The sequence below is a fragment of the Chenopodium album genome, chromosome 24, assembly GCF_948465745.1.
Source record: "Chenopodium album chromosome 24, dcCheAlbu1.1, whole genome shotgun sequence".
In the NCBI taxonomy this organism is placed as follows: Eukaryota; Viridiplantae; Streptophyta; class Magnoliopsida; order Caryophyllales; family Amaranthaceae; genus Chenopodium; species Chenopodium album.
Window position 1 is genome coordinate 33,073,319 of NC_137857.1, and position 24,813 is coordinate 33,098,131.

General features: G+C 34.4%; 3 protein-coding genes and 1 pseudogene across 3 annotated transcripts; 1 reads left to right on the forward strand and 3 right to left on the reverse strand.

The window, feature by feature from the left end:
• Positions 1-787: 787 nt before the first annotated feature.
• LOC145611193 (tropinone reductase-like 3) lies at positions 788-5,306 on the reverse strand. The gene is made up of 6 exons (XM_081666483.1): positions 4,957-5,306; positions 4,382-4,498; positions 3,636-3,770; positions 1,788-1,913; positions 1,587-1,688; positions 788-1,494 (listed from the first exon to the last, which is right to left on the reverse strand). The coding sequence occupies exons 1-6, from the start codon at positions 5,224-5,226 to the stop codon at positions 1,345-1,347; spliced, it is 900 nt and encodes a 299-aa protein (XP_081522609.1). The 5' UTR covers positions 5,227-5,306; the 3' UTR covers positions 788-1,344.
• A 5,172-nt stretch (positions 5,307-10,478) lies between these two features.
• Positions 10,479-14,961, reverse strand: LOC145610883 (putative receptor protein kinase ZmPK1). Its single transcript, XM_081666147.1, has 2 exons — positions 12,562-14,961; positions 10,479-10,532 (listed from the first exon to the last, which is right to left on the reverse strand). Exons 1-2 carry the CDS (start codon positions 14,959-14,961, stop codon positions 10,479-10,481), a joined length of 2,454 nt encoding a protein of 817 aa, XP_081522273.1.
• A 3,768-nt stretch (positions 14,962-18,729) lies between these two features.
• Positions 18,730-21,141, forward strand: LOC145612600 (G-type lectin S-receptor-like serine/threonine-protein kinase At2g19130; the record flags this gene model as incomplete). The annotated part of the gene is made up of 1 exon (XM_081667940.1): positions 18,730-21,141. A coding segment is annotated over one exon (2,412 nt), but the record flags the coding sequence as incomplete, so codon positions are not given.
• A 196-nt stretch (positions 21,142-21,337) lies between these two features.
• Positions 21,338-23,864, reverse strand: LOC145612437 (putative receptor protein kinase ZmPK1; annotated as a pseudogene).
• Between the last annotated feature and the right edge of the window lie 949 nt (positions 23,865-24,813).

Sequence of the window (24,813 nt, forward strand, 5' to 3'; positions counted from 1 at the left end):
ACTCCCAACTACTCCGTAGTTAAATACTTCCTCTGTCCCCCTTTTATTTTTGCCCCATTTGACTTTGTGCAATCTCCAAAACACGTGTCAAAACTTGTTGATATTAATTAAGTTTATAATGAGACGAACCAAATAAGATCTCACATGACTATTTTTTTTTTGTCCAACGAGGAGAATTTAAGGTCAAAGTTTTTCAAGTTTGACCCATATTTTGGTAATGCAAAAATATAATGACGGAGGGAGTATATTATAGGCTTAAACAATACATTAATCTTGAGCTTGACACTGACATGTTAGCATACTGTAAATCTTGAACTAATAGTAGCTTCATGTAGAACATGTTGAAGATAAATCATCAAAGCTTTTCCAATTCTTACAGAACATACCTTGACGAGAAGTACAGAAGCTTTCGCGTTGATTTTGAGTTAATCAGTTGCTTATGCAGGACTGATTCTTGTATGTCTGAACTCTGAAATGGCATATACAGTAGGAATTACTGCAGCATCAGATATATGAGTTTTCCTGATTATTTGTGCTAGCTAGCTAAGCAGCAGTTAATGTGATGATACAAGCTTTGTATAGTCCTGCGAACACAAACTTTAACTCAAAGGATTCGTCTAAATTTCGTGTCAGTACTCTGTTTTAGAACCTTAAATGGATATACCAGTGAATGAAAAAAAAAAAAAAAAAAAATCACCAAGAAATCCAACTCCCCCAACTTCCAGGTAAATCATTCATCTTCTTCCTCAATTGAAATGTAATAAGTTACTTGACAAATTTTAACACATTCATGCAAAATCAGATATATATATATATTTTTTGAATAGGCAAAATCAGATATATTAATACAATGCATGAAGGCTGAATTCGATAAAATGTGTACAATAGATCTATAAATACTTTGCTATTTTATGAGGAGCTTTTGTTTGTGGTGATATGTGATTTGTTTGCTGCTTTGAAGTTATCTGCCATTTGATGATTTGAGTTGAACAAGGCAGAACAACTGCTTCTTGTCTGCTGTATCTGAATATTCAGTCTTGTATCTGAACAACCACTCTAAGTTTACAGTCCTTGTAAAGATTGTTGGGGAACAGAGATGGCTTTCTTTCGTATAATACCTATCGTGTTCATAAATCATGCTCTCCAGACCCTTTATTTAGGTGGCGGAATTCCTAACAGCTCATAAGAGGGAATTTTTCTGGGTTACTGTGAGCTCTGATTTTCCCTGGCCTCAATAACTATAAGACTATACTAAATGCAAATCATGAAAAATTAAAAAAAACATTTAGATTTATTAATCTTGTTTCAACTGCTATGCAAACAAAAAGGTGAGTTTAAATGTAATTAAAGGCGGGATGGAGTGCCTCCTGCAACCACCAATGTTTCTCCAGTGATATAAGAGGCATCATCAGAAGCAAGAAAGGCAGTTGCAGCTGCCATGTCCTCAGTGGTTCCAAGTCGATTAAGTAGTGCCTTCTCTTCAATAGCTTTCCTCTGACATTATAGTTTCCACATAACATTAGCTACCATTTCAAGGTTGTGTACATTATAAACTTCTGGTGAAAGTGTGTTAGAATGATACTTACAATTGAATCATTGCTTGTGAGGAAATCAGCAAAGCGGGTAGGTACAAAACCAGGAGCAACGCAGTTGACACGAGTTTTTGGGGCCATCTCAGCTGCCAATGCCTACTCAAGAACAGGGGAGTATGATATGAATCATAAACTTTGTATTAGTTTTACATACAGAATATATGGCATCCAGATTGTAAGACTTGAAACTAGTACCTTTGTAAGTCCAAGAAGAGCTGTTTTTGTCACTCCATACATAGCCATAGATGATGGGGGTTGATAAGCAGTAATTGATGAGATGAAAACCACTGAAGAGCCGTTGGTCAGATGGGGTGCAGCATCCTAAAAAGAAGACATATAAGAATTTGAAGGTTAGAAACAGTTGCAGCACAGCAAATGTGAAGATACAACTCACTGACCCAAGGGAGCAGGGAGAGGGGGGTGGGGAAACAAATCATTAGAAAACACAATTCAACGGAAAATACGTAGTAATTACTTGGGCTTGTCAATTACTTTCCATTATCCATATGTGGAAAAATAAGTACTTAATGGAAGACACGCTTGTACACGTAAGACCAAACTGCAGAAAACTGAACAAGTGGCTACTAGTATGTTAGATGCTATCATGTAATTGTGAGTATGTGACTACCAAAATTCAAGAATCCTTGGAATCAGGTTATCCATAGGAAGCAACAATTGAGAAAAAGGCTCTTGTCCACTTCTGCTCGACTTTTTATATTGCCCATGCTTTCAACGCTTCCAATTGGCAAATTTTTACTAGAGCAATCGACCTGTTTTGAAGAAGGGTAAAGAGATTGGGAAAATTTGTAGCACTAAATATTTTGAAAATGTGATGCAGAGAGCAAAGAGCCAAAGAATATGGCAGAAACTTAAGCCTCCATAGAAGAGACAATATAGTCAGTTAGACCAAATATGCATACTAGTAATACAAAAGATAGCCCACCACATGCAGCACAAGCCTTGACATGTCAACAACCAGTGCCGTCTTGGACATTTTTGTGGCCCGGAGCGAAAACTAAATAGGGGCCCCTAAGGCCTAAACAATAAACTTGTATTATATAAAAATACATCAATCAACTATTTCGTGAATTTTATAATAAAAAGTTTATTAAAATTAATTACAAATACATGATAGTCATTTGGAGAGGTGTCCTGTACAGTCATACACCCATGAGTATTTATTCTCATTTTGATGATCGTTTTTCATTTTATCATGAAATGAAGAAAACAAATTAACCTTAGGTTAGTTGGGTGTACGGTACTACACTCGGGTGTATATTACAAATTCTAAGTCATTTGAGATTGGGTTAACTTGCTCTTTTTGCTAAATTTTTTTTAACGTTTTTCACAATTGGACTCATCTTTTCTCTAATGCTTCATAATCTTATTTTGAACAAAAAAAAAAAATAAAATTACGTAGTATATAAGTTCATCAAAGAATTTTAAGAGACAAAGTTATAAAGATTGGGAGGTGAGAGGCTTAGAGGGGAAAAAAAACCTTGAAGGATACCTATCTTAGTATCTTATTTTCATTTTTTAAGAATGCTTGAATTGGAACAAATATATTGAAGCATATTTTTCTGATTTTGCTTTGTTTTAATTATATACATATATTTTTTATAAAAGTACTAAATTAGATTTTTTTTATTTTTTTTATTATAAAAAATGATTGGGCCCCCCCTCAAAGTGGGGCCCTGAGCGATCGCTCATTGTGCTCATGCTATGAGCCGGCCCTGTCAACAACTCATACATTCTGATTTACTCCCTCAACAAAGTCCTAATTTTGAATGTCCAGAATAAGTTAAGTCACATTTGCTAGAACAGTATGGATTTTCAATTAAACCCATGAATATTAGGGAAAACTAGATATAACATATAACACAACTAACAATTAAAGGGTGGATTTTTTTTTTTTTTTTTTACAGGAGGATTTTTAATTTCATGTTATATCATTAATTATGACTTGTGAGATGTTTTGATAACTTGAGAACTAATTTCGGATGGAGGGAGCAATATACTAATCCAGCTTCTTACTGAAATTACCTTGAGAAGGAGTATTGAAGCTTTGACGTTGATTTCCCATAACTTGTCTAGGACAGATTCTGGTACATCTAAAATCGGATCCACAGTAGGATTAGCTGCTGCATTAGATACAACCACGTCAATTTTCCCGTATTTCTGCAAGCAAGAAAGCACTTTCTGTGAGCTCACCAGGAAAGCAGTTTACAGAAAGACAGCAACAAATACTACTCCGTAGTATAGAATGCCATTGAAAACTTAATAAAATATAGAAGGAAAGCTATAGCATTTCAGAAAAGTTATTCCTAGAATCCTGGTAGATATTCTTACAAGATAGCAAGTCACTCCTTAACGAGCAAGTCACTCCTTAAAAAAGCTTATGCCTTTAGAGATTAGAGAGCATTATAAAAGAATAACATCAGGAGAAGTTCCCTAGTTCATTTTGAAGCTAAAATTTTGAGAACTTTACAATCTATCTATTTCAATTGCACGCCATTATCTCACAGTCAGGGTGACATTTTGGGGGTACCAAAGACACATTAATCAATTTCGAACAACATTTCATGATCAAATAGGTACTGAGTAAAAATTTGAATTAGATGCACTAATATACCGAAATACTTAATAAAATATCTCGAAACCCATCATAGTGCATAATCAACAACCATGATTCATTCTATAATTAGAAAAAAATCATAAAATCAATGTAAACATAGAAATCATCGAAAAAACAAAAGCAAAAACAAAATCAAGGTGATAAAAAAAGGCACCTTTACAGTTTCATCTATCAAATTCTTCCTTTGTTGAGCATTTGAGACATGGCATGCAACACCGAAAACATCAATCCCTTTACCCTTTAGCTTCTCAACTGCTTCATCCACATTTTTCTGCAACAACCCAAATCAAATCAAATGAACCTACTTAACTATTTCAAGCTAAAAATTCAACAACATAAAAAATCATCAAATTTGATTAAAACCAGATATATACAAAAGACTCGTTAACTATTATTCCAAGCTAAATAATCTAGAACTACAAAATTAGTTTAATTAAATCAAATTTAATATACACAGATGAAATTAAAGACAAAACTCCACAATAAAAAAAATTTATCAAATTTTCAAACCCAAATCAAAAATCAAACGAACCCAATTTCAAATTCAAGCTAAAAAACCCCAAGAACTACAGAAATTCACATAAAATCAGCAAAATAGATAAGACCCAGAGGAAATTAAGAAACAAAATTTTACAAATATGATCAAAATTTCAAACCCAAATTAAAATCAAACGATTCCAATTTCAATTCCAATTCGAATTTGGAAAGAAATTTAGTGAATTGAGTAACCTGTTTACGAGAAGAAATAACAACAGAAGCTCCTTCTAAGCCAAGTCGTTCAGCGATGCTAAATCCAATTCCTTGAGTAGAAGCTGTAACAATGGCAACCTTTCCTGCGAATCTTTTCGCAAAAATCACCATTGTATAATTTGTATCTTTTATGTTTGATGATCGATTGGAAATTGGGAGGTTTGATCTGTGAATTAAAAGGGGTTTTCCATTTTCTTCAATTATCGATGCGATCCCTACTCTATTTTGTGGTGGACCCCGTCGAGCCATCCCTTAATGTTAGTAGTTATTTTTGGTGATCACTTAACAATTCTTAGCTTCAATTTGTGAATCGTCTACATTTTTCATTTTCAACTTCTTATATTGATAATTTTTTTATTTATTTTTTAATTTTTATATTTTTTTTGAAACAATTGATAATTTGATATATCACTATGATTTGATTATTTATTTTTGGACACAAGTAGCAATTTTTTTTCTAATTATTTCATAAAATAACACCCCACTAACTACTGCCTACTTTGTTTCAAAGAAAAAAAAAAAACCTAGTGCTTACCATGTGAGGTATTATTTTGTAATTGTTGGTAGACTAATAAAGTAATAAGTAGTCAATGAATTATTATTATTTGTCAAAAAAAAAAAAAAAGTATTGGGTAAAAGGTGGAAAGAGAGAAATAATAAGGAAAAAAAAGTATGTTTAATTGCTGTCCATTTATGTCATATACTCATATGTGGGAAAGATGGAGTCATTATTGCAAGATTCCCTAACTTATAAAAAGTAGAAACTTACTCTTATGAATAGTGTAATGCCAATTATACCCTTTAAAATGTTCATTTACGTATATACCCTCATTAATATGTACAAGTTTTTTTAATGAATAGTGTTTGGACAATTATACCCTCTGAAATATTTAATTACGTACTTATTTGCTTTCATGCATTAATGTTAGTTGTCTTGGATATTTATACTCATAAACATAGTTGTGTACATATTTTTTTGTCACTAATTTTGCCAATAACTAAATTTGTGTTTTTAAGACCAAGCCGAAAGAGTAACTAGATATGACTAGCTATGTGCACGCATCGCGCGCGTTAGTTGCCCTAGTCTAAGGAAAAGCCTAAGAAAAAGCATAAAAGTTGAAGGGATAATGAAAATATTGGATAATTCTATACTTGTCCGTGTTTTAATAAGTGTTATACTTTGACCAAACACGCATGTTGAAACATGACTTTGATCATTAATTTATCAAATCATATGTTAATAAAAATAATAAGAAAATTAATTTTACGAAAGTATACATTTTACACAACAAATCCAACAATGTATTATACAATAATATTTATTTTACTGTAACACTTATTAAAACACAGAGGGAGGTACCTTATATTTTTACTCATCTTTAAAAGTATGTGGAGGAAGGACTACAAAATGCTATCAATGAAATTGACATGTGAAACGTTCTCCTCTATATTTTACAGTTTTATACACTATGTTACTCGGACACGCCATTTTTGGCCTCATACCCGGGTCGGTACGACCCGACACGGACTCGGGTATGAAATCCGTTCCGGATACTCCGATTGGCTCTCGGGTACGGCTAGAGCAGAAAAGAAGATGAAGAAGCAAAAAATACCGAACCAAACCACACCAATCAAAAACCAAACAAACAAAACCACACATCTAACCTAGATATGCAGTTCCGCACCTACCACAACCCACCTTATTTCACCACCCTTCATCCCCAGATCGACCCAAAAGGCCATAACTACCTACCACCACCACAATTTCAATCACAAACCACCATTAAAGTAAAGTTGAAAAACAAAACTTAAACCAAATTAAACGAAATAAAAAGAGAACATACCTCACGTCCTCACATTACACCAAAAAAACGTCGGTTTTGGGTTTTAATGGTCAAATTCGACCATGAAAACTCTAGATCTAGAGTTTTCATGGCCGAATTTGACATGAAACCCCTTTAGTTGATGGTGTTCGAAATGAAAAATCTTAGTTGATGCCCTTATGGAGTTCGAAAAACCTCGAAACCTTAGTTGATGGTGATGCGGGCTGGTGGGGAAAAGAGGAGATGAGAGTGAAAGTTGAGAAAGGGCGGAAGAAAGAAGAGATGAAGACGAAAGGAGATAGAGTGAGACTGAGAAGAGGAGAGAGAGGGCGGAGAAAGAGGAGAGAGGCGGAGAAGATAACTCAGAGAAGAGATGCGGCCATTAAAGAAGATCTAGGGTTTTATTTTCTGGTTTCCAAGAAAGAGATGCGGAGAAAATTTTGTACTGTACAAATGTACATTTATTTTTATTTTTTATTGAAGTGTACTGTACATTTAAAAGGTTTTGTGGTTTCCAATACATTGGTACAGAAAGGTTTTGTGGTACACTGATACTCGTTTTTTTAATAATAATGGTTTGGCTTCCCAAACAAGCTATCCCAAGTATTTTTTTTTAAGAAAGTTATCTCAAGGTTTTATACTTCGTATTGTGTAAATTAAATATTATATTATTTATCTTAATTAGTTAAAAATAGACTCAATAAATTTTTTTATCTTTGCCAAATAAAAAAAATAAAAAAAAAAGATTTCTGATTATCAAGAAAATATTTGATATATTATGGTGAAAAAACTTCAATACAGAGTATATATAACTGGAGTCTGGAGTATACATTTTGTTTAAAAAAAATCCAAATGAAGTATAACAACTTGAATAAATAATTAAATATTACTCAAAAAAAATATATGGTACACTATATAAAAAATAGATGGAGTACAGATTTAAAAAAATGACGTATAAAATAGCGAACAAAAAGTAAGAAAGTTTATCTTTAAAAAAAACAACCTTCAAAATTCTTGAATGTTTTTTACCAGGTATTTTTAAACAATTTTTGAACATATATTAATTAGAATTTCAATTACTACTGTAGTAGTCTATTGTAAAAAAAAAAAAAACAAAAAAAAAAGGATATTGTTTATATTTTGCACGCTTTAATGTATAAATTTAAAAACATTCCATTGTACAAATCAATTGTAATTTATTAGTCTAAAAAAAAAGCTCAAATGACATAGAGACACTTTACTGGTGGTAAAATCACATCTAATTTATTAATCAAAATCACAGTTCTCTTATACATTATTTAAATAAAAAATTTTATAAAATTATACTTCAATTGACATAAAAAGAAAGGTTATCTTCGCTATTTTTTATATGATTTTATTTTATTAGTTATAAATCAATTGTAAATATTTGTTTTTATTCTTTAGATCAATTAAGTAATTGTAATATTTAGTAGAGTCAAGAAGAAAATTTATAGTTGATCAATTAATTTTCCAAATCAATTAACCTATTAAAGATTAATATAGCGAGCTAAGTTATAAGGAAATGTATTATCGATGGACTAATAACTAAGTATTGAAATAAGTCAAATAACTCTATAACAACAAGTGAACAACAATACACAACAAAGGAATTATTCATATTAAAGTATTGGCTAATATATTTAGAATCAAATAAAACAAAATTACCGAATCAACAAATTCTCGATTTATCAATTGATCAATAACTAAGTATTGAAACAACTCTATAAAAACAACAATAAACAAAAAAGGTATTGTTCATACTAAGTTATTGGCTAACCTATTAAGATCAATGTAATACGAAATAACCGAATCAATGTAACACGATATATCGACTGATCAATAACTAAGTATTGAATAATATCTGGAAGAACAATCAACAACAAAGAAATTGTTTACTACCTCCGTTTCGTATTAGTTGCAACTTTGGAATATTATATATCTCACAAATAATACCCCAAAGTTGCAACTAATACGAAACGGAGGTAGTATATTGAGTTATTAGCTAACCTATTGAGAATCAAGTCGAACGAAATAACCGAATCAATGCAATACGAATATCGATTGATCAATAACTAAGTATTGAATAAAATCTATAAGAACAATCAACAACAAAGAAATTGTTTATATTGAGTTATTAGCTAACCTATTGAGAATCAAGTCGAACGAAATAACCAAATCAATGTAATACGATATATCGATTGATCAAACTAAGTATTGAATAATATCTATAAGAACAATCAACAACAAAGAAATTGTTTATATTGAGTTATTAGCTAACCTATTGAGAATCAATGTAATACGAAATAATCGAATCAATGTAACACGATATATCGATTGATCAATAACTAAGTAGTGAATAATATCTATAAGACTATAAGAACAACAATCAACAATAAAGATATTATTTATTTTGAGTTATTGGTTAACTTATTGATCAATAACTAAGTATTGAATAATTCCTTAGTTATTGATCGATCGATCGTATTACGACTGATTGATTAGATTGATCAATAACTAAGGAATTGTTCATATTAAGTTATTGGCTAACCTATTTAGAATCAAGTCGAACGAAGTTACAAGATCAATGTATTATCAATTTATCGATTGATTAACTACTAAGTTACAAGATCAATAACTTATCAATTTATTGATTGATTATCAAATTATTTATTGATTATCAATTTGATTAATCGGTAATACATTAATTTGATTAATAGATAAATAGATGATACGTTTTTTTTTTCCTTACTTTGAAAATTAAAAATAAAATAAAAATCTTGATAAGACCAAAACCTTGGGAAAAGCCCACGTGTGATGCACAAATGCACAATAAAAGGTTTTGGTCTTAAATTCTTTCTAATCCTTCTTCTTCCCTGACTACTCATGCTTATTCCTCCTTGACTCTTCCCCTTCCCTCATTAACTACTGCCTACTGGTTTACAGTTTACTCCATAGTCTTCTATATAAAACACCCCATCAAAATAAAATGTTTCACAAATTTGATATGCTGAAACATTCCACAAAATTGAGAATCAAGGTACATAGGAATCAAATTCCCCTGATTAATTTTCTTTTGATAATCTTTAATTACATATATGATTATCTTCTAAATATATTATCAATTTTTATACTTTCTTATTTATTTGTATTATTTAATTAATTTAATTTTGTCTTATAATTTATAATTGTATCCAGCATTCATGCCTCGACCAACTAAGAATCAAGGGTTTGACGATACACCGTTGTGGAGTCATGTCGAAGTTTTGCAATTGTCTGCTGGTGGAGGTGGTAACAGGAAGTGGAGATGCAAGTATTGCAACAAAGAAGTCAGTGGTTCTTATTCTAAAGTGAAAGGGCATTTGCTTAAAATTCCCAACCTGGGTGTTTCACCTTGCACAATCGCAGACGACATATATCGAGAGATTAAGAGGGAAAATGATGAAGCTGAACAGAAGAAAAGGTCTCGTAATTTAAGCGCCAAACAAAAGCAGGATTACATCTCTCTTCCCGAAGGTTCGGATTTAGCTCATTCAAAGAAAAGAAAAGGTACATTGGAGTTATCCTTCAATGTGTTAGAAAGGGAAGAAGCTGACAAACAATGTGCTATGATGTTTTATACGGGTATGCTCTCTTTCAACTTAGCAAGAAATCCTTACTTCAGAAAATTTTGTCAAAGGCTAGCCAATGGAAACTTGCATGGGTTTGTTCCTCCTACTTATGAAAGACTCCGAACAACTTTACTATTTCAAAGAGTGTCAATGGATTTCAGATTTAGTGAAGCAAGTTGATGAAATTAATTATTTTATTCAAAATCATAGTTTGTCCAAAACAATTTTTGAACGTTATTCTGATTTAAGACTCTTAAAGGTTGCTGAAACTAGGTTTGGGTCTAAGATAGTGATGGCAACTAGGCTAAGAAAGGTAAAGGATGCTCTTGAAAAAACTGTGATGGATGCTGACTGGAAGAAATTTAAGGTCAATGGGAAGGGTTATGTTGAACTTAAGGCGAGGGAGGTTAAGGATTTGTTGGTGAGTGATGGATGGTGGGATAGACTTGATTATTTTCTTGAATTTACACTACCCATGATGAACTTCTTGAGGGCTGCTGATACAGACTCATGTGTCTTACATTTGGTGTATGACATGTGGGATACGATGATCGAACAAGTGAAAAAAGTTATTTTCGATCATGAAGATGCTGATTTTCTCACAGGGCAGTCTCCATTTTATGATGCTATTCAAAAAGTCATTGAGAGTAGGTGGAACAAAAGCAATACCCCTTTACATTGCTTGGCACATTCTTTAGTTCCTAAATACTACACTCAAGAATGGATTCAAGGGGGAGGCAGCACTCCAAGAGTACCTCCTAATGAAGATGAAGAGGTTTCAAGAAACAGAAACGCGTGTTTACAAAGGCTTTTCCCAAATGCCGATGATGCTCGGAAAGTCTTTCTTGAATATGGAGCTTTTTCTGGGGGTTTAGGGTTCTTTAATGAACCTCATGTCATGGCAGCAAGGGCATATGAAGATCCCATGTCATGGTGGTCCAATTATGGCTCAGGTGCTCCAATGTTGCAAAGCCTTGCGTTCAAGCTGCTATCACAACCCGCTTCTTCTTCTTGTTGTGAGAGGAATTGGAGCACATATGGGGGCATCCAAAGTATCAAAAGAAACAAGCTTAATACTCTACGCTTGGAAATTCTTGTCTATATTCACAACAACTTACGATTGCTCTCTAGAAAGCAAAAGGATTACACAGAGGGACCAAGCAAATATTGGGATATTGGTAAGTTGGTAACATTTATTTATTTATTATTTTCATGTTCAACTTGTAAATAACGTCTCATTTTATTTATTTTAACTTTTGTTGTTTGCATGGTTTTAAAGGGGGAGATAATATTGATGGAGATAGCTTGTTAGAAGTTGCTGACCTTTCCCTCAATGAACCAGAATTTGAAGCTATATCATTTAATGACCTTTGAGAAGAAGTGTTTTTTTTAGTCATCCTTGAGCTGCTGAAGGAATTTTGGAAGTTTAAAACTATGAAGTGAAGAATTGAAGAACATCTTTTGATATATTGTTCAGTACATTTGGTCTTTCACTCTTTTGTTATGTAGTCCGTATTGTTTGGGATATTAAGTTTTTATTCTAAGACTTCTTTTGTTATGTGTTTATCAGTTTATGTAATCAATTTTCATGAATATTTTAATTTTGTTGCACTAATTATCCGGTTTTTTTCCTTAAAAAATTTTATTGCCGTATCCGTACCCGAGTCCAAAGTTTAGCCGGTGTCCCCGTGTCCTAAATTTTTAAAAATGACGTATCGGACACTCGGATCCGTACCAATATCGGATACCCGTACCCGTGTCCGAGTAACATAGTTTATACATGTAAGTAATTTACACAAAATATTGAAACAATAAAGATTGGATTGAAAACAATTAATCAGTGTGGTCAACAAGCATAACTATAATAGGGACAAATATAAGTTTGGCAACCCTTAGTTTTCACATGATCAAATTTATTGAAGATAAATCATTCAATAATCAGATTAAAGACTAGGTTAAAAATTAATCTCAAATACACTTAAACATACAACAATTTATAATTATATCCTTACAAACTACTGCTAAAATTGTCTTGAACATAAAACAGTACATCATATACGATAATATCTCGTTAAATTTCACTCTGTAATACTTTAAGGTTCTATGTCATCCACTGCATCAGCTACATCTACACATTCTCCAAGAACTTGAACAACTGATTCCATTGTTGGCCTTTTATTCCTGTCATCTTCAACACATAAAAGCCCTATCTCAATCATTTTAGCAGCTTGAGTCTTGCTGAATTTCCCTTCCAATCTCGGATCTACAAACTCTGTCATCCATGAGTCGTCGTCCTCATCTCTGTCTAGCACCTTTCTCTTTACTGATCTCGCGAAAGTCTTTAGTTCCGGTGTCTCTTCATCATCATGATCATAGCCTGTCGTGCAGCTCGACATTCGATTACCTCGTACGAGCTCTAGGATCACCACTCCGTAGCTGAAAACATCGACTTTTGCTGTAAGAGGAAGGTTTGTTGTCCATTCAGGAGCCATGTAACCTTTTGTGCCACGGATTTTGGACAATTCGGACAAACCATGACCACCGCGTTGACACAACTTTGCTAAGCCAAAGTCCGAGATTTTAGGCTGAAACTCGGTGTCTAGGAGTATGTTTTCGGGCTTAACATCACAATGGACTACCCATTCGAGGCACTCGTGATGAAGGTATGCCAAGCCTTTCGCCGTGCCTAAGGCAATTTTGAACCTTCTATCCCATTCGAGGAGGAAATCGTTGGAGGACGAGAACAAATGTTTGTCTAGAGAACCATTTTCGACGTACTCATAGACTAATAGCCTGTATTTCCCTTGAGAACAAAATCCCCACATTCGAGCTAAGTTCATATGGTTGATCCTACCAAATGTGCTTACTTCAGCCCAAAATTCTTCCTCTCCTTGGACAATGTTCTCTAATTTCTTCACGGCCACAACTCGAGCATCGGCCAAAACACCCTTGTACACGGCTCCAAATCCTCCTCTTCCTAGAACTTGCTTGAACTTGTTGGTTGCTTTTTCAAGCTCGTTATAGCTAAAGCTCCTAAATTGACTAGAAATAGTCCGATACCCTTCCTCCAAAGAAGCCGAAATTCCATGTTTCCTAAATAGAAAACACCAACTTGCAACAAGAATTATCATTTCAACTACTCCAATCACCCCTAAAAATGAGTATACATACACCCACTTAAAGTTGTTCTTCGAGGCATCGTAGTACGTATTAGGCAACGGTACTATCCTCGGCTCCTTACCTCCACACTCCAATCGCGATGCATTAAGGACAACTTTAGGCTCTAATAATGGTAGTGACCTTATTGACATCCTCATATGTAAGCTAGTTTTGGCTCTGTATCCATTGAAAAGAGCTCCTTTCGTTAAACACTTCATAGTTCCCCTATGAATGTATTTAAAAGCTTGACACCGGTAGTCCTTTAAGCAAAGATTTTTACATTTTATGTAAGTAACATTTTGTGTAGCATTAAGATCGAAACCATAGTAATCGACATGGGGTACCTCGACGAAACGAGAATTATTGTGACTACTCCTATCGAATCTAGGCCTACAGCCTTTGCTCCAATCACTTAAACTAATGGGTTCAAAATGAGGAGGACATGAACATTTTGGTTGAGGTGTATAAATACAAATTCCATTCCTACCACATAGACCGTGCACACTACATTGTTGTGTAACAGCTAGCCATGTTATGGTCCATAACCCCGACGAAGAATTCAAGCTATATAGTCTCAAATTCCCATCATAATCCATTGTTAACCTTCTTTTAACCCCTAAACCCGAATCCGAAGCACTAAATTTAAACAAATCACTAGAAACAAAGGTTCCTTCTTCATTAAAACTTGCAACCCTAGTACTATTATAATTTGTCCTACCATTTGTAAAGACATCGTTATCAGGATCAGGCCAATATATACTAGAAATTTCAGGACCATCAAATGTCATTTTTAAAGAATTGTCATTATCAAAAAAGAAACTATAGTATCCAGAAGAAAACTCTAAGGGTGAAATTCGAGATACCAATTTTTTGTTCTTAGTAAAAGGTTGATTAGGGAGCAAAGTATCAGTAGGAAAATCAAAGCTTTGCCAAGAAATTTTACCACTTTTGTCCCTAAGGACAAGGTTCCCGGACTCGAGTAGCTCGGCTTGATTAACGCTTGTTGAGGAAGTGTTTGTTTCCCATACGTTTGAGCCATCAAGATCAGTCAAGACCAAGGCACCATCTTTCCTTAGGGTGATCCTCGAGCCTTGGCCATTAACGGGTTTGTCTCGATTAGCCGTCCAAACAACGGTTTTTTCATTTGAATTGGTGTACCAAATTGAGAAATAATAGGCATGGGTGGTTTCATTAAAAGTGTAGAAGCCACAAGTGAAGGTTTTGTCAGGGGAAGTAAGGAAGCTCGAAACCGTGTCTTCGACGTCTAAGGAAGAGCCCTTAGGAAGAAGGTTTGAGCTAGAGGATGATAATGCTAGAACAAAGAAATATGAGCTAACAACAAGGAAGAAGAAGATGAAAGTTTTGGTTGTCATAGTGATTAATAATAATTACGTACGTACGTTAGTATAAATAATTGGTGCATGATAATATGTTATGTTACAATTTATAATAAGCAATTAGGTGGGGTAGTGAATTAGGGAAGATCTCAAAAATTGACTACTTAAACTAGCTAGTTAACATCGTGGTCCATACTCAAGGCTAAAGCTAAGTACGGATGTCAAAGAAATGATATATGTAACATGCATTAGACGTATATGATGGGTCTGGCATGCATAGTCGACTAGTCGTTCTCTAATCGACGATTCGATACTCCTTTTGTCCCCTAAAATTTGACTTTTTATTGTTTCGGAGTCAAGTTTTAAACACATAATGTCTAATGTAAATACTTGGATTAAACAAAATGAGACGCAATACTAATTATACAATATTGCATATGTAAATCATTAATTAGTTAATCATCATAAAAAAGGTTTATTAATGTAAATAGTTGCATTTTTCACACCAATCGGTAAGACAAATTTTTATACTAATTAATCTGACTATTATTTGTCGGTAAATTTGGTAAAAACCACCTTTTATGTCCAACTTTTTTGAAAAAACCACCTTTTATGTTTTTTTTTTAAATCAAACCACCTTTTAAGTACCTAAATTTTTTATTGCACCACCCCTATTTCAAATCATGACAAAAAAATTAACTAAGACATCAAAGGGACCCACAACTTGTGACTTTCACTCCTAAATCATGTATTTTGTTCACCTCCAAAAACATTTGACCCTCCCCTTTATGTATATGCATGACTAAATTGAGTAACGCTCTAAAAAACCACACTTAATTTTGCTACAAAATTAAATTGTAATATTTGTTTATTCTCAAAACCTAAATTGAGGTAATTGAAGTGGATGGTTGATATGGAAGGGAAAGATTTGCTATGGTTGATGATTTGGAAGTGGATGGTTGAGATGCAATATGTTAGATTTGAAATAGGGGTGGTGCAATAAAAAATTTAGGTACTTAAAAGGTGGTTTAGTTAAAAAAAAAACTTAAAAGGTGGTTTTTTCAAAAAAGTCGGACAAAAAGGTGGTTTATACCAATTTTACCTTATTTGTCCTTGTTATTAGACATGAGAATTTATGACACAACCAATTCAATAGCTATAAATTTTGTCATAAAGTAGATAGATAGATATTTAAATACGTTCTATAAGTTTTATGTCAATCATAGTACAATTCATTGAAAGTGTATGAAGAATCAACAAGCTAAGTGAAGAGTTTGTCAAGGAAAATGAGAAAGTTTGCAACCGCGTCTTTGACGTAAGAATTGAAGAAGTAAATGATCAGGGGTTGGATTTTCATGGCGAGAGACATTACTTAGCTATAATAAGTAAATTAGTGAATCAATAATACGTACTTTGGTTGCCTGATTTGAGCATACATTGTTGCATGTTATTGCATAATAGCTATGTATGTGAAGCATTGACTGCTTCTAATAAGTTGTGAATATGCACCGCGTGGTCCAGACTCTGGACTCACTTCTCTAGAGCGTGTACGTAGCTATGTATCTCATCGCCTCTAAGCCATAACGAAGGTGTGGTCGATGATTATATTCATGTTTAATAGATAATGAAGGGGTGGGAATGTTGAGAACTCCGAATAAATTTTAAGTTCTTTGCGATACTTAAAACCAAAACAAAAAGTACGTACATATAACAATGTTATCAATTATTGAGGATAATCGAGTACCACAATCAATACAATAGCAATCTGTATATGAAAGTATGTTGAGTACACTTTCATGAGGGATTAGAAATTAAATAAGTAGACTTAACCCTTCCTCTTTCTAATGTAATTAGTTAATCTCGCTTCTTCAAATGACCGTGATAAGATAGGTTGGTAAGAAATAAGGATAGAATAGTATGCTCAGCTCTTGCCGATGGCACATGCACTGTACTACTCCCCTTGTGATTTTATTATGAACATACAATGTAACTTATGTATTACTCCCTCAATCCCTTTTTGTATGCACCATATGAGCCTACTTTTTGTGGAAGCTTTTTGGATCAAACGGTGCAAACAATAAGGGGTGTAGTGAGTACATGCAAGTACGCAATATAGGGATCAAACAAGCTAGGGTATTTAGTGTGAACACTACTCTACTCTTCAAGGACAATACTTAATATTATTTGTTGGGAAACTTCTTGTAAAAATAGCTTTGCACTAGGATCAGGATGCATTTGTATTGTGTTCCAAATTTAGGATTTTTGTTTTCTTTTCTTATCTAGTTATCTTCCATATAAATGTCATTTACACAAAAAGGGTAAAGAAGAGACCTGATTTTCCAAGGGTTTAAGGTATGTACATGAGAATTGAGAAGTTAAGGCACCAACATCATGGATTGTTGCATACGGAGTAATGATATAGGTCAATCATAGTACATTAATTCAATATTTTGCCTCAAGTAAATAATTGTACAACTTGATTTTTTTTTTTTTTTTTTTTTGGTGCACATAATTGTACAACTTGATCAAAGCAGTACTATGGTAATTTACATCAATTTCGGAAGTATTGTATACTCTATTACATGCATCGCGAATATTGAAAAATAAAAGCAAATGAATAAATGACCATTGACCAATTTAATTATAGACCTTGACTTGGTAGAATATTTAGGGCGTATTGAGTACTTGACATGTATTCCATCAATCAAATAGAAGTATACAACCTTCTTGTCAAAAAAAAAAAAAAAAAAAAAAAAAAAAAAAAAAAAAAAAAATCAAATACAAGTATACAACCTTATGCCCTCAATTATACCTTTTGGCCAATATCCCACTGTTAAATACGATGGTATATCAAAGGGTTTTATCTATTTAGTTTTTTACCCTTTACTCACATTGAGTGCCATAATTTTATGAAGTATAAAATTGCTAATTGCATGTTTCTTTTCTTTTCTTTTTTTTTTCTTTTCTTTTTTTTTTTTTTTTTTTTTTGCGAGGAGAAAGGCCCTACTAGGCTGGAACCTCTCTCAGGTTCTTCCGGTCCGGGTTAGCGGGCTGTACACTTTGAGAGTGATAAAATTGCTAATTGCATAGAAAGACCTAAAATTAGAAGTGTAATTCTCTACACCCTAAAGCCTAAACAAAAGACTTTGAAAAGTCTAAATTAAAAACGTGTAGAACAGGGCCTGTAGACTGTAGTCCCATCAATTACATCTTGTTATGCCTTATTCAACACTCCCTTCACTCTTTTTTATTTACCTCATTAAGATTATCTGTAATTCTGTAAATATAATCAAATATAATTATATAAGCATATTCATTGCTATTGGCCTTTTAATTATAGTTTAACTACTGAAGTACATAATACACTACTATCTAGCTTGTAATTAAGATCCAATTGGCCTAAACTATAGTTTATTGACAAAAAAATATTACTAGTTGCTAAATTGTGAGAATTTACATTGCTTAATCTTTAATGAAATTTGGTTATCTATTTCATACAATTAAGAAGATAGCCAAATTAATGTAAAAAGTGACCTCTATTATTTCATTCTTAAATCTAAATTAATTAAAATTTTACCTATCTAACAAGTACAACAATTATGTTTACGTTTGAGGCATTATTCACCCGCCCAAACTCCAATTCCGACATACTAATCTCTAGTAGTGGCACAGTCGAGGTTCATACACAAACTATTTTTACGTCAATTCTCATGAAATTTTCCCTCAACCAAAGAATACAATTCAAATGTACTGTTGCCTATAAAACAAAGTAACACAATCATCCTATCATCTCATTAATTCCTCATTTTCATATTACCATTATATTCCATTAAAATGTCACTCTCTTTTTTCATTTTCATAATAATTCCTCTGCTTTCATTTTCCTCTGTTCAATCTATCTCCTCATTCTCCATCTCAAACTCCCCATGGCATCCTTTGCGAAATCAAACCCTTGTCTCTCCAAGCTCGGCTTTCGCAGCCGGCTTTCGACATTTCCCCGGTTCTTCCAACCTATATACATTCTCAATTTGGTACCACAACATATCTGCTCAAACCATAGTTTGGTCTGCCAACTGGGATATCCCTGTTCAAGCAACGGCTTCCTTGATCATCACTTCTAATGGTCAGCTTCGGCTAATCAAAAGCTCTTCTGGGCCCACAATATGGTCAACCCCAACTTCAGTGAACTCGAACGCCACCGGATTGTTTCTCAGGGATGATGGGAATTTGGTGTTTGGTTCTTGGCAGAGTTTTGATTACCCAACTGATACTTTGCTTCCCAATCAAACGTTAACAAATACAAGTATTGTTTTAAAAACTAAAAATGGGAAGTTTAGTCTTACCGGGTTGAAAAACTTGGTTTTTAATGGGTCGGATACTTATTGGTCCCTTACAAATCGGCTTGTGAGTTTTGGGTTTGATGGGCGGGTTGTAACAGATGGAAACCCGATTTATTTGGCGGATTTTGGGAAGCATCGGATTCGAATGATCAGATTGGGAAATGATGGGAACCTTCGGATCCTTACTTTTAACTCAAAGAAGGGGATATGGATCCCTGTTTGGGAGGCATTGCTAGAGATTTGTCAAGTACATGGTTTATGTGGGCCGGGTTATATTTGTTATAGTGATGGGTCAACTTTATCGGGTTACGAATGTGTATGCCCACCTGGTTATATGAGAAGCCCTACGTCAGACTCGTGTGTGATCAAGATTCCCAACATTGATCCTTCAAGAAGCAAATTTTTGCGTCTTGATTATGTTAACTACTCAGGTGGGTCGAACCAAACAAATTTAATGACATTTAGCTTTGCTAATTGCTCTTCTATGTGTTTGGAAAATCACAAATGCCTCGGGTTTGGGTTTAAGTATGATGGATCAGGCTATTGCGTACTCCAACTTGAGAAATTATTGAATGGCTATTGGTCCCCTGATACGGAAATGTCCTTTTACCTTAGAGTGTCCAACTCCGAATTGCATCAAAGTAATTTCACAGGTATGTCGGAATTGCTCAACACCACATGCCCGACCCTTATTAGTTTACCCTACCCGTCCGGAGAGTCCAACAACACAACTTGGAATATCATAATTGTAAGTGTCATTTTCACTTTTGAGATTGCTAGTGGAGTGCTCTTATTTTGGGCCTTTTTGAAGAGGTATGTGAAGTATAGAGATATGGCCCAAACACTTGGGCTTGGGCTACTTCCAACAACTGGGCCCAAAAGGTTTACTTATGCTGAGATTAAATCAGCAACAAAAGATTTCTCTGAGGAAAATGTTATAGGAAACGGTGCCTTTAGTGATGTTTACATAGGGAAGTTGCAAGATGGTCGTCCGGTGGCTGTTAAATGCTTGAAAAATGTCACCGGTGGTGATTCGGAGTTTTGGGCCGAGGTGACTATCATAGCACGTATGCACCATCTCAATTTGGTTCGTTTATGGGGCTTTTGTAACGAAAAGGGCCAAAGAATTTTGGTCTATGAACATGTCCCAAATGGGTCATTGGCTAAATATCTCTTTAGACCAACCCATAATAAGAGGAATGATGGGGATAATAACCATGAGATTGATTCAACGTCGAGCCTTGAGCAAAGACCCATGCTCGATTGGGATATCAGGTATAGGATTGCCATTGGGGTGGCAAGGGCTATTGCATACTTACATGAAGAGTGTTTGGAATGGGTGTTACATTGTGACATCAAGCCTGAGAACATACTCTTAGGGGATGATTTTTGCCCTAAAGTCGCTGATTTTGGCTTGTCAAAGCTTAAGAAGAAGGAGCAACTAGTGACTATGTCAAGAGTCCGTGGCACACGAGGCTACTTAGCGCCTGAATGGTATAACCATCTTGGTACGAGTGTTACCTCAAAGGTTGATGTTTACAGTTTCGGAATGGTTTTGCTAGAAATAGTAACCGGAAAAAGAAACATGATTCAAGGAAATTCTGTCAATATTCCTAGTGAAGAATGGTATTTTCCCAAGTGGGCATTCGAAATGGCAATCGAAGAGAGAAAAATGGAGGAAATATTGGACTGTCAAATAAAACACTCTTACGATGATAAGGTGCACTTTCAATTAATTGATCGAATGGTGAAAACTGCTTTATGGTGTGTTCAAGAGAAACCCGAGGCAAGACCGTCGATGGGAAAGGTGGCTAAAATGCTTGAAGGCACTGTGGAGATCATGGAACCACCTAAGCCAACAATGTACTACTTGTGATACGATAAATAACTAGCTAGCTAGCAATTATGTCAAATTTGATAATCATGTAGATAACTAGTATTTTCACATTCTTAATGTATGCTTGAAATTTTCGATAAATGTATGGATCACTTTACCAAAGCCTTTCATTCAACAGTACACAAGCTGAAGAAGTGTTACTATGCTTATGATTTTACTTAATTATAACTTTCAAACAAAAAAAAAAAAATTACAATTTCATCATCCAAAGTTACATAAATAATTGTTTTAAAAAAGAAAGTTACATATATAAAATCACAAATGATCATCTGAAGTAATAGACACTACTGCAAGTTCATCTTCATAATCTGCAAGAATTTGGACCACTGATTCCATAGTTGGCCTCTTATTCCTGTCATTCTCCACGCATATAAGTCCGATCTCTATCATTTTCTCAGCTTGGTTTTTGTTAAATCTTCCTTCTAATCTCGGATCGACAAACTTCGTCATCCATGAATCCTGTCCACCTTGTTGCATCTTTGTTTTCGCTAATCTCACAAAGGTTGCCAGTTCATGTATTCCTTCGTCACCAAGACAATCTTCTACACAACAACTTGATAGTCGAATTCCCATCACGAGCTCTAGTATTACAACTCCGTAGCTGTAAACATCAACTTTTGCAGTAAGAGGAAGGTTTGTTGTCCACTCAGGAGCCATATACCCTTTCGTGCCTCTAATTTTGGATAATTTGGACAAACCATGACCATTATCTCGTTGGCATAACTTTGCTACGCCAAAATCTGAAATTTTTGGCTCGTAATCGTTGTCTAGGAGAATGTTTTCAGGCTTTACATCACAGTGAATAACCCATTCAAGGCACTCATGATGAAGATAAGCCAAGCCTTTTGCCGTTCCTATCGCGATTTTGAACCTCGGTTTCCAAGCAAGAACGGTATCACTAGTACAAGTGGAGGACGAAACAAGTGTTTATCTAATAATCCGTTTTCCACATACTCGTAGACTAAGAGCCTGTATACCCCTTCCGAGCAAAAACCCCACATTCGGGCTAAGTTCATATGGTTGATCCGACCAAATGTGCTCACTTCAGCCCAAAATTCTTCCTCCCCTTGAATCATGTTTTCTAGTTTTTTTACTGCCACTATTCGGTCATCAACCAAAACACCCTTGTAAACAGCTCCAAAACTTCCTCTCCCTAGAACTTGCGAGAACTTTTTTGTTGCCCTCTTGAGCTCGCTATAACTAAAGCTCCTGAATTGGCTAGAAATATTTCGATACCCTTCTTCCAAAGAAGCCGAAATGCCATGTTTCCTGAAAAGAAAGCACCAGGTTGCAGCAAAAATTATGACTTCGAATGCTCCAATTGTCCCACCAAAAGAGTAAATATAAACCCATTTGAAACTTTTCGAGGTGACATAATATGTATTGGGCAGAAGTACTATTTTCGGTTCCCTGCCACCACCACAATCTAAACGCGACACATTAAGGGTGTTATTGGGTTCTAATCCATGTACCCTCTTTTGAATCCGGAGATAAATGCTAGCCTGAAATGGACTATGTCCGTTAAAAAGGGAAAATTTTGTAACACACTTCCTTCCCCATGTAGCGACGTATTGAAACGCTTGACAACGACAATCCCCCAAGCAAAGCTGTTTACAATGCTCGAAAGAAACATTTGTAGTGCTATTAAGATCAAAGCCAAAATAACGAACATTAGGCATCTCGAGGAATTGGGAGTCAGAGCAATTCCTATCAAATTTAGGCTTGCATCCTTTACTCCAATCAGTCGAGCTAGTGGGTTCGTGGTATGGAGGGCAAGAGCATTTTGGTTGAGGTGAATAAACACAAACCCCATTTCTACCACATAAACCATGAACTCGACATTGTTGAGCTATTGCTTGCCATGTTATGACCCACAACCCGGACACATTATTTAGGCTATAAAGCCTCAAATTCCCATCATAATCCATTGTTAATCTCCTATTAATTCCAAAACCCATGTCATAAGCACTAAATTGAAGCTTGTCACTCGAAACAAAAGTCCCTATCTCATCAAAAAACGCGACTCTACTATTATTATAAAGTGTTCTACCATTTTGAAAGATGTTATAATCAGGATCAGGCCAATATAAGCTCGAAATTTCGGGACCATCATAGACCATTTTCAGCACATTATCATTATCAAAAACGAAACTAAAATAGCCCGAAGCAAAAACTAGAGGGTTGACCCTCGAAATCAATTTAGTTTCTTTGGTAAAGAGTTGAGTAGGGAGCAAAGTATTAGTAGGAAAATCAAAGCTTTGCCAAAGTATATTACCACTTGTGTTCTTAAGAACAAGGTTCCCGGAGTTAAGAAGCTCGGCTCGATTGACAGTTGTTGAGGAAGTGTTCGTTTGCCAGACATTTGAGCCATCAAGGTCAGTCAAGACCAACGCACCATCTTTCCTTAGAGTGAGCCTCGAGCCTCGGCCATTGACGGGTTTCTCTCGGTTAGCCGTCCAAACAACGGTTTTTTCTTTCGAGTTCGTGAACCAAATTGAGAAATAATAGGCATTGGTGGTGTCATTGAAAGTGTAGAAGCCACAAGTGAAGGTTTTGTCGGGTGAGACGAGAAGTTTATAAGAAGCATCTTCAACATTCAAGGAAGAACCTCTAGGAAGGTAATTTGTAGTTGCTACTATTGTTATTATGGAGCAACATATATTGAGTAAAATGATGAAGAAAAATAAGGTTTGGCTTCTCATTATATCTAATAATAATGTTTAAATGATATTAAAATATTGATTACTTGTATTATTTATAAGCTAGTCCAACTATACTGTTCTAATCAAGTTTCAAACTTTGAATTATTGTGCCAAACTTTGAAAATTATGTGCATTGCATTATTACATTGATTACATCGTAGTTTAGTACTATTAGTGTATGTTAAACTTGATAAAGGAACAATAAGAAGAAAAAAACATAATTAAATTTGACTTATTCATTTGTCTCCCGGTCAACGCTTGCAATATTGATTTCTAAAGACTTTAAAGTTATTAGCTTTGACTACACTTTTGTACTACCAGTAACATTGAGGTGTTCAAAGATTCAAATAATATTGCGTTAAGTCGTATAGGAGAGAGGAGTATGTAATGTTGAATTGTTAAATTAAACTTTATGTAATTAGAGCTATCAATGTTGGAATATTTGCTTCAAATTGTTAGTGGTTAGTTAACACGTAATGTTAGTGGAGTCATTATAGTAATGGATTAGTTTAGTGGGGTTAATGTTGGAATGTTCAATGATCATGGGATCATGTTCCTTATTTTTAGTTTTATTTTGCATTATATATATGTGATATGTTGTACAATTTTCAATGGATTGAATACAACTTTTATTATTCTTTCCCTTTTCTCATCTTTATTTATTATTGCAACAGTCAAAAGCTAACCCGATTTTGACTCGAATCTGATTATTAACCGACCCGACTAAGGGATCCCTATGGAGAAACTCTGGAAGTGATGTGTAGTCTAATTTATGCATCTTTGTTGATTCCTCTCTTACTCATTATGTTGTTAAAGATAATTGTAAATTTACTACATTGTCAATGCGTTGCTCAAGTAATTAATGATAGATCACTTTGCTGAATTCCCAAGTAGTATAGCCAGCCATTATATAATTTGAGCTAAAAGTCTTGAGAACTGAAAGAAATCT